Raw genomic sequence first — 10,494 nt, forward strand, 5'->3', positions numbered from 1 at the left:
TCCAGAGACGCCTGCAGCAGCCAGACAGGGAGCTGGGGCCCCCTGCCCTCCTCACCCCAGCTCATCTGGGGGACTGGCCGCCGCTGAGAACAAAGCCCAGATGGGGCTCGAGTGGAGGCTGTGCCCGCCTCCCTCGGCGACTTACCCCAGACGTGACCCGGGGGCCCAGCGGGAGCTGGAAGGGAAGCGGGGCTGGGGAGCCGAGCTGCCTCCTGGATTCCGGAGTAACCCGAGCCCCTGTCCATCTGGCCCAGAGAGCACACGGGAGGGCGTGAGGGTGTGGGAGTGCGAGCAAGAGGCAGGGGCGCGAGCGGGTGAACACCCGCGGTGTGACTTTGGCCCAGGAGCTGCTCCCTTGCTCCCCGGCAGCAGCGGGGCCTGGAGCCCCAGGCCTGAGGGCTCGGGGAGCCCAGGGCAGGCGGCTTCAGGGGCTGAGGCCGAACCTCTCAGGGCAGCAGCACCGCTCCTTCTCTGGGCCCCTGAGAAACACTGCAGGTGACAGGCCTGACTCCTGCCCTGCCTTCTGACTCGGATCTGAGTCTTGGGTCTCAGGACAGGCTCTCAGGTCAAGAGGCGCTGAGGCTGAGAGGCTGGCCAGCCGCTGCCTCCCATGGCTGGTGAGCTGTAGTACGAGGGGCTCAGAGGTGCCGGGGTGCGGGTGTGGCCTTCAGCCAGGCAGGGGTCAGGGCCAGAGGGCGGGAGGGCTGCCGTGGACAAAGGCTGGGCCAGGGCGGGAGGGGAAGAGCCAGGTGCCTGTTTTGCTCTGGGGGGTGGGCATCCCAGGCCTTCTGTCTCCCATTCTGGCTCCACAGTGGTGTTGGGCTTTGTGTCCAGCATGGACGAAGGGCTTCCTCTCCCCCACCCCACCCCCGGCTCCCCCCTTTCCAGAGTAGCCATTCCAACCTGGCCCTGGGAAGGAGGAAAACTAGAAACAGTTCCTTCCTCCTGGTTCTTGCCAGTAACAGCCCCTGAAACTCAGCAGTGACCCGCTGTGAGGGGGGTGGGCTGCTCCCTGGCTGGCCTCATCCGTGTGCACGCGGTCTCCCCCCACCCGGCCCCAGGGCTGGGGTGCTGGTCCGCAGGACTCCGAGGGCGGAGGCCTTCCAGCATCCTTAAGGTTTCCAGTGGGAAATACATCCCCCTGCCCCCGCGCCCCATCACCGCACTCCACTTCCGCTCCTCAGCAGAGGGGATCTGAGCAGCCCTGGGCAAGAGCCGCCCTTGCCTTCAGCAGGTCAGGGGCCCTGGCTCAGCGCAGCCTCATGGCAGCCCCGCGGGTCCCCTCGCATGGCACGGCCCCTGACCTCCTCGGGCCGACGTGGCTCAGCTGCCTGGCAGGTGGGTCCCATCCCATCCCGCCCCCCATCACGAGGCTCTGGCCCCTCTGCAGATGGCCCTGTACTTCTGCGCGGGGACACTGCGGGACCCGGCGCAGTTCCGCCACTATGCCCTCAACGTGCCACTCTACACGCACTTCACGTCGCCCATCCGCCGCTTCGCCGACGTCATGGTGCATCGCCTCCTGGCCGCCGCGCTGGGTAAGGGGGGACAGCGCCGGCCTGGGCCCAGCTCCGGGCCGCACACCCCGGAGTGGCTGCCTGGGGGCCAGAGGCCACAGGGCCATGACTGTGGGGCAGTCCCCCAGCAGGGGAGCCTGGACCCAGAACGCTCCCGCGGGGAGCACGAGCGGTGGGTGGGTTGGGGCGCGGGGGGTGTGGGGGCTGCAGGAGGCCTCATTAAAGCCCTTTGCAAAGGCCGGGGCTCAAGAGCCCTCACCGTGGCCAACCCTCCCTTCTCGGCCCAGCCCCAGAGGCCGCAAGGAGGCCTCCGCTTTCCCCGGGCCTCCCAGGCTGCACCCGGCTTGGCCCAGGGGCGCCATGCTGCCCTTCTCCTGGCCGTGGCCAATCGCACAGCGCAGGCGCCGGTGGACCCCAACCACGCTCTCTGCCCAGGCTACAGGGAGCCCCCGGATATGGAGCCCAATGTCCTGCAGAAGCGGGCCGACCACTGCAACGACCGGCGCATGGCGTCCAAGCGCGTGCAGGAGCTCAGCACCGGCCTCTTCTTCGCCATCCTGGTCAAGGTGAGGCCCCCAGCCTGGCGCCCCCTCTCCCCCCTTGGGTACCTGCTCACAGGGAGGCCTCCAGGAGCCCAGGGGCCTTCGGTAGCTGGGGTGGGCCCGGGGGGGACGGCGCCCTCCACAGTCCAGCCTTGGCTAGAGTCAGTCCTGCCCCGCAGGAGAGCGGCCCCCTGGAGTCGGAAGCCATGGTGCTGGGCGTCCTGAACCAAGCCTTCGACGTGCTCGTGCTGCGCTACGGGGTCCAGAAGCGCATCTACTGTAACGTGAGTGCGGGGGCTGCCGCCCATGGTCAGGGATGCTCTGGGCAGACAGAGGCTGGCTACAGGGCACAGGTGCCTGTCTACCCTGACCTGTATGCCTGCGCCACCAGGCTGCTGCCCCCCCACCCCCAGACACACCGAGCTGTGTCCACTTAGCACGCTCCCACCTACCTGCCCCGTTCCCACTGCCGGCTCCCCTCCAGGTCTCCCCAGCATGGGTGGGGTCTTGACCCAGGGACAGCTCTGGATAGACACAAGCAGGCAGGATGGGAGCACAGGCTGAGGTCCTGCTGTCCTTGTCCACGGTGGGGCAGTGACAGTGCACCTGTCCCCTAGCTATGGGCCATACTGGCACCACGTCTATCCCATGGGCCAGCTGCAGCTGCCCAGGGTCGGAGGTCCAGGCCAAGGGTCAGGCTTGGGCCTCTTTGCCAAGGACTCGAGTGACCAGAGAGCTGGTCCCCCCATGACCAGTGTAAGACGGCTGTGCAGGCTTTGGAAGGCTGCTTATAGGAACAGGAGCGGGAGCGGGAGCCAGGAGAATGGCCCGTGGCTGCTCTGCAAGCTGTGTCCCCTGAAAAGACGGACGAGACTAAAGCCTCCCGCAGGGGCTCCTTATTCAAGTCTTTTTCCAACTTGGTGCTTGTCTCATGCCCCCTGGGGGACCTGTTCCAGCCGACCTTGTGGTTAGTGAGCCACCACCTGGCCCCTGACCCTGGCTTTGAATTTCCCAACACGCAAAGCACTCTGGGGAGTGCGGAACCCAGCCATGATGTGGCATCAGCATGGTAATCGTGCAGTGGGGCAGAGCAGGAGAGACGGAATGGGGTCCAGCTGGGACCGTTAGGGCCCTGAAGTTCACGGAGCAGGAAGGAGTTCAGGTCCAGGTCGTCTCTGCTAACGCCCCGCCCTTGGCCTGCTAACAGACCCACGGCCCTGGGGGGCGGCAGCCCCCAGCCTCAGGTGCCCGTCCATCTCCTTCCCGTGTGGGCAGCCCCTGATGAGCCGGGACAGACCCACTGCCTGCCCCCAGCCCCCACCCCTCAGCAAAGATGGCCTGTCCAGGCCTCCCCCGTCCAAGGTCAAGCAGCCAACTGCCGGACTTCAGGGCTCCCTTGAGACCAGTTGGAGGTGGGCCAGAGCCAGGAGCTGCTTCCCAGCATGGGGACGTGGAGGCTCAGAGGTTGGGAGGCGGCGCCTGGAGACTGGGGCCTGAGACGCAGGCGCGTGCCCCGCAGGCACTGCCCCTGCGCTCCCACCACTTCCAGAAAGTGGGCAAGAAACCGGAGCTCACGCTCGTCTGGGAGCCTGAGGACCTGGAGCAGGAGCCGGTGCAGCAGGTCAGACCCGGGGGCGGAGTTGGTGTTCCTGAACGCTTGTGTCCCCGTCCCCCACCCCACCCCGTACCTGGGCTCCTGGGGGTTTCAGGTGCGGCCACCAAGGCCAGCGGCTCAGCCTCACCACTCCTTGGGTGCAGCAAAAAAAAACCCCAAAGAACCAGCCCAGACCCCTGAGGCTGGGCGCTCCTGGCCAGCAGGCATTTCCCCCAGTAGCTTGCGGCTCCTTCGCCTCCCACCAGCACCCCATGGCCTGAGGCCTGGAACAAGCTCAGCTTACAGATGGGCAGGCAGAGGCCTAGAGAGGCTGAGCCAGGGTCCCGGGGGCAGCTGGGTGGATGGTGGCCGGGCTGGGCGTGCCTGCAGCCCCTGCGGTCCCTGGGCCGGCCCCTGCCAGCCACCCTGTCACCCTGCCGGGCTCTGCTCTGCCTCAGGTCGTCACCATCTTCAGCCTGGTGGAGGTGGTGCTGCGGGCAGAGGCCACGGCCCTCAAGTACAGCGCCGTCCTGAAGCGACCGGGCACCGAGGGACTCCTGGACCCGCAGGAGAAGCAGGGGTGCGACCACCACAGTGACCAGCGGGAGGACTGACGCTGCCATCCTGGCCACACCCCTGCCCCGCCCGCCCCACCTGCTGGCTTTTAGGAGTAGGACCTTGTGACACCAAAGGGGATTTTTAATTTGGTTTTTAACAACTCAGGGTTTTGTTTTTATTTTTTCATTCTATTTTATTTTTGCAGCTCAGTTTTTAAACAGGAGGGGAGAGTGCGGGGCCGGACAGAAGGCTGGGGCCTGGCCACTGCTCCCCAGAGCAGAGCGAGACCTGGCCCTCCTGGGAGACCAGCCCCCTTCTGCCAGGTTGCCCACTGCCTTCCCCTGCCCAGGAAACCAGGGGTTTTCAGCAAATCAGTGTCATGGAATAAAATCAAGTGTGAAGTGCCGTCTGGTGTGTGGGGCCCTGCTGGGAGGCCAGGGTGGCCGGGTGCCCCTTGGACCCAGAACTTGGGACCTGGCCCAGGCTCCACCCTTCACAGCGGTGCCCAGCTGCCACCCTCTGGAAACTTCTGTCAGCTCCAGGATGATTCGCAGAGCTGGCTGCAGGGCAGATTGATGCCAGGGCCTCCTTCTGGCTGATTAGAAACGTAGTTAGTATGCGAGATGCAGGCTCACCCATCACCTGCTGCAGGTGCTGTGTCCTGCCCCTCCCCCACCCCCTGCCTTCTGGCCCCTTGTGGCCTCAGAATGGAGTCCGTTGGGGGCGGGGGGTGCATGGGACCTGTCACACACAGTCCTTGGAGCTCTGGGCGGCCCTGACCACCCAGGCCCACCCTGGGTCCTGGCAGCAGCAAGGGGCCCCTGGGCGGAGGGAGACCTGGGCCTGCCGGTGGGGAGGAGGGTGCCACACTGGCCGCCCTGAACTGAGAGGGGGAAGTGGGCTCCTGACGGCCCCGGCCTGGCCTAGTCACCTGCCCAGTTTCCACCTGAGCACCCAGTGATCTCACCGTCCTCAGGGACCCAGGGACAGAGGGGACAGGCCACCACACAGGGCTCTCTCCCCAGCTGGGCTGACCTCAGCCTGTGCCTCTAGTGCCCCCACCAAACAAGGGAGCCAAGATTGGCTTCCCTGGGAGCTGCCAGGGATGAGGGTGAGAACGTGGCGACCGTGGCCCCGGGGCCCCAGGCTGTTTCCTGGGGTGTCGGTGTTAACAAGCTCATGTGATCCGGTTTTAGCGGATTTTCTTCAAGAGAAATTCAGCACAGCCTCCGGCAGGAGGGCCTCGCCACCACTGGGGTGTGCCTGGGCCTGGGATTGCTGCCTCAGCTCACATCCACCCGGCACCGGGCCTGGGGCCAGAGGGGACGAAGGACCCTCCGGGTTCCTGCCCCAGGTCCCTTCTCTCCTCCCGCGTCACCTCGGCCAGGCTTCTCTCTGTCGGGCCTGCCACCCACAAGGCGTCCCAGAGGCCACCGCCGCCTCTCTGCTCCTGCCCCAAAGCTTCTAGAACCAAGGATGTGGAAGGGAAACGAGGAGAGGGGTTGGGGTTTGGGGATTTGGGTGAGGCGTGTTCTGGATGCTTCTGCAGCCTGGGCAGCCTGACTGAGAGCCCAAGGGTGAGACACTTCAGCCCTGTCCCCATCCCCTCAGCTGTCCTGGACTCTGAGGAGGGGCAGCCCCCTTCTCCTCCGCTGTCCCCAAGGGGCTCCCAGGGAGCCCGCGAGCTGCAGGCAGAGCAGAGACCCCATGCCGGGAAGCCCTCCGGGCGGTGGAGGGTCACAGTGTGCCAGGCCCCCTCTCGGCAGTGTGGACCCAGGCCAGACCCCCTTCCACTTCCCCAGCGCCCCAGACCCTGGGAAAGCATAGCCAGTTTGGTCAGCAAGGAAGGTCTTTGCTCCTGGGCTTGCCAGGAGAAGATTCTGGCCTCGCCCCGGTGGCCCTGGAGCTGGGGACCCAGAGCAGCCCCCAGCCCACCTCCACCCCTTTGACAGAAAGGGAACCCACATCCCAAAAGACCATAGGTCCCTGGCCAAAGTGACATAGCCAGACTGTGGCCAGCCAGGTCCAGGGTTCAGGCACCTGCCCTCCCCCACGCCCCTTCCCTGTGGCCTCAGAGGAAAGGGCCCAGCTGTGACCTTCGTCTGCAGCCACTCACTCAGCACGCCTCAGTCCTTGACACCAGCCTCGTGCCGGGAGCTAGCAGCACACGGGTCCAGTGATGGGGACAGCTCTCTGTAGCCCCTTGCTAAGGGGACGGTTGATAAAGGGGTCACGAGACACAAGCCTTGTCAAAAAGGACACGTGTGTTCCTTCCGTGTCCCAGAGCAGCTGCGCCTTCCCTCACAAGCCCCCTCGGTCACCGTGGGGGAGGGACCGTAGATGCCAATAATGTCCCTGCGGGCTGGAGTGTGTGTTCCCAGCCTGAAGGAATGGTGCTCAGAGACAAAGGGCGGCTGCCAGCCCCGGGGGCCAAGGGACCGAGCCTGACGGTGCTTGATGTGAGCTGTGAAGGGCAGAGTTCACCAGGGTCAGAGGGTGCCCAGAGGATGGGCCAGGGGATGCTGGGGACACAGGATCAGGGTGGGTCCCCACGGACCCGCCACACCAGCCAGAGAGCGAGAACTCTGTGCTCTGGGCCATCAGAGCCACGGCAGGATTGTCCCTGGGGCCGGGACGTGACGTGACCCTTGTCCCCTCACTCAATTATCAGTACTGAGTGCTTCGCTGTGCCCGGGTTCCCGGGGCACTTAGGGTCACAAAGTCACTTTCCTAGTGTGTCAGGTGGTGGGGACAGTGTGGATGCTGGGAGAAGAAAAACCAGAGCTGAGGAGGGGGCACGTGTGGCAGAGCCCTCTGGGGACAGCCTGTGGCCACTCGCAGGCACAGCCCTAAGGCAGGAGTGAGCTTGGCAGTGGAGGGGGCCCAAGGGCACCTGGGCTGTCTCCGCAGTGGCCTCCTTTCCATGGGACCTGCTCCCCAGCTGCTGGCCCGTCCCTCCCACCTGCCCGGGAGCCACTTTCCGTGCCATTGAAACCACTCGGCTCAGGCTGTGACTTGAACCCACTATTTTTTCAATTAAAATCCCACACCTGGTCTCAGCACTTAGCGAAGTGCACGTTCATTATGTCTCGGCACAGAAGGAACCCAGCAAGAGGCAAAGTGGTAGGTAAGAAGGAGGTTTGTTGGAGTTCCTGTTGTGGTAACGAAACCAACTAGTATCCAGGAGGTTGCGGGTTCGATCCCTGGCCTTGCTCAGTGGGTTAAGGATCCGGCGTTGCTGTGAGCTGTGGTGTAGGTCACAGACGCGGCTCCGATCCCGAGTTGCTGCGGCTGTGGTGTAGGTCAGCAACTGCATTTCCAATTTGACCCCTAGCCTGGGAACGTCCGTATGCCAGGGGTGTGGCCCTGAAAAGGAAAAAAAAAAAAAAAAAAAAAAAGTAGATTTATTAAGAGAGAGATAGAAAATGTGGGTTATTTCAAAAGACAAGAAACTATGGGGTGGGTGATTTCAGACTAATGAATGGGAGGAGACCACAGTCACAGCAATGCCAGATCCAAGGCTCATCTGCGCCTACACCACAGCTCACAGGTATTCGTGAGGACGAAGGTTCAATCCCTGGCCTCGCTCAGTGGGTTAAGGATCAGGCACTGCTGTGACTGTGGTGCAGGCTGGCGACTACAGCTCAGATTGATTCAACCCCTAGCCTGGGAATTTCCATCTGCTGCAGGTGCAGCCATAAAAAGACAAAAAAAGAAAAAGAAAAAAAAAGATATAGAAGCTGCTGTTTGCAGAAAGTCACTGTGAAGTGAGCAGTCTACACCAGGGGGCAGAGACACGCTCTCAGAGCAGGCAGTCAGGGGCCATGGAGGCACTGGGCTTCTGATCCCCAGAGGCACCTCACCTGTCGGGTTTGCTGGCATCTGGTTGTTCACACCCCACGAGGGGCTCCCCATCCCTCCCCCCTCCTAAAGCTACTGCCCATGGGGGTTCTTTGCTTTGCCATCAAGACGGGCTCCGTCCTGAAGCCTCAGGATGCTACCAAACCGGACGTGGGGCTGGTCCCCCGAGGAGCAGAAAGCCAAGCTTCCCACGCCGGCTGTGCTGAAAGAAAGAACAGCGTTTAGCGCAGGTGCCAAGGTCAAGGGCGGCTCTCAGGGAAGGCGCTGAGAGGCAACCCTGGGGGAGGGCTGGAGGCGCGTGACCATCTCGCGCCCTTCCTTCCAGTAGGGTTGGATGGTGGTCGGGGGACCTTTTCGGGATCTCAATCATCCAGCGTCTGGGTCCAGCCCGTCTGGGGTCTGCACGCGGGGGTCAGCATGTAGTCTCCACCCTCTGCCTGGGTGGGGGTCTGGTTCCTGCAGAAACTCACAGATGTGTGTCCGATGGTGACGTGGGACCCTTGCGGGGCCACGAGGGCTCCTGGGACTCCGAGGTTGGAGCTGCTCTCGCTTTTCTTGCTCGACTGCCTCCCTTTGTGTGGGCATCCCTCCCTTCTCTCACCAGGAACTGCTTGGGTCTGTTCTTGGGAACTCAGGGGAGGGCTAGGAGACCGAGGCCTTTTCCTAGAGACCAGAAATGGGGCCCGTGGAGGGGCTTTGGTAGCAGGAGGGGCCTGCAGGATCCTCCTGGGTTTCAGTTCTCCCTTTTCTTTGGTACTCCTCAATTCTGAGGGGAACAAGGACAGGACAAGAAAGGAAATAAACCCCTCCTGGGCATCTATCCAGAGAAAACCCTGAATTGAAAAGATACATGTACTCCAGTGTTCATGGCAGCACTATATACAACAGCCAAGACATGGAAGCAGCCTAAACGCCCATCGACAGAGGAGTGGATCAAGAAGATGTGGTATATACACAATGGAACATCACTCAGCCATTAAAAGGAAAGAAATAACGGCATTTGCAGCAACAATGGATGGACCTAGAAATTATCATGCTAAGTGAAGTCAGACAGACACCAATGTCATGTGCTATCACTTACATGTGGAATCTAAAAAAAAAGGGACACAATGAACTTCTTTGCAGAACAGATACTGACTCAAAGACTTTGAAAAACGTATGGTTTCCAAATGAGACAGGTTGGGGGGTGGGGGGGATGGGCTGGGGGTTTGGGGTGGAAATGCTATAAAATGGGGTTGTGATGATGGTTGTACAACTATAAATGTAATAAAATTCATTGCGTAGTAAAAAAAAAAAAACCTCGAAAAATAAAATTCATTGCATTGAAAAAAAAGTTTGAGGATGAAGGGGCAAAACGACTAAATCGCATTTTCCTGTGATCCTTTAGCTGGGAAATGGTCCGTATCTGTGATAAGAAGACATTTATTTTCCCCCAGTACTTTCTGGAGATAGTTCACCTTTTCATGGACTGAAGGAAATGCATCCCAGGGTGGTGTGAGTATATACTGGCCAGCTGCTCTTTGGTGGCCTCCCCCCAGTTTACCTCTTGGGAAATCTTTGGGTGAATTCTCCAGCAGATGGAGGTGGATCTCTTCAAAGGATTTTCTTAGGTTAAAATAAAATAGAAATCCTAGTGGAAAAAAAAAAAAAAAAGAAAGAAAAGGAAAAAGGGTTGGATAGAGCCTGAGGTTAATCATAAACTCAGCAGGGAACTCGGTTTCAGGGGTCTCGGTTTCAAGGACCCTGCCTATTCTGGCCCCGCGTCCTAGCCAGCCAGCCCAGGGAAAGCCTTCCAGAGTAATCATGAGGTGTTCCCTTCAAGCCCTGCCAAAAGTGCGAATTTGTCCTCAAATTATTGTGGGTTTTTTTTTGGGGGGGGGGTCTTTTTATTTCAAGGCTGCACCTGCAGCATATGGAGGTTCCCAGGCTCAGGGTCTAATCAGAGCTGTAGCCACAGGCCTACGCCACGGCCACAGCCACGCAGGATCCAAGCCGTGTCTGCGACCTACACCACAGCTCATGGCAACGCCGGATCCTTAACCCCCTGTGCAAGGCCAGGGATCGAACCTGCATCCTCCTGGATACTAGTCGTGTTCATTACTGCTGAGCCATAACGGGAACTTCAAACTATTGTTTTTTAAGGTTGCTTGGGGATGGTTCATTATACAACCTAGGTAACATTATACATAGGCTATGTGAATAAATATAGCTCAAAATTGAAAAAATGAAGTGTATGATTTAGAAACAGTGGTAAATATCTAAATTAATATCCAAGAGAGGAGAAAATGTTTGCCTCTGAGATGGGAAAATGCAGACAGGAAACTGCTGTTTTTGTTCTATTGCATCAAATGTTACGGATCTATTTGAAACTTTAAATTGCATTATTGTATAACTTGGGTAAAAGTTAAAACTAAAAATTAAA

At 60.3% G+C, this 10,494-nt stretch overlaps 1 protein-coding gene across 6 annotated transcripts in view; it reads left to right on the forward strand.

Moving 5' to 3' along the window:
• Positions 1–4,616, forward strand: part of DIS3L2 (DIS3 like 3'-5' exoribonuclease 2) — a 362,160-nt gene extending 357,544 nt beyond the window's left edge. For 5 of the 6 annotated variants that reach the window (XM_021074517.1, XM_021074521.1, XM_021074518.1 and 2 more), the window contains 5 exons: positions 1,391–1,538; positions 1,953–2,083; positions 2,239–2,343; positions 3,579–3,680; positions 4,112–4,616. In XM_021074517.1, the coding sequence (XP_020930176.1) occupies positions 1,391–1,538; positions 1,953–2,083; positions 2,239–2,343; positions 3,579–3,680; positions 4,112–4,267 (642 nt within the window). In that variant the 3' untranslated portion in view covers positions 4,268–4,616. 6 annotated transcript variants of the gene reach the window in all.

Source organism: Sus scrofa, chromosome 15, assembly GCF_000003025.6.
Source record: "Sus scrofa isolate TJ Tabasco breed Duroc chromosome 15, Sscrofa11.1, whole genome shotgun sequence".
Classification (NCBI taxonomy): Eukaryota; Metazoa; Chordata; class Mammalia; order Artiodactyla; family Suidae; genus Sus; species Sus scrofa.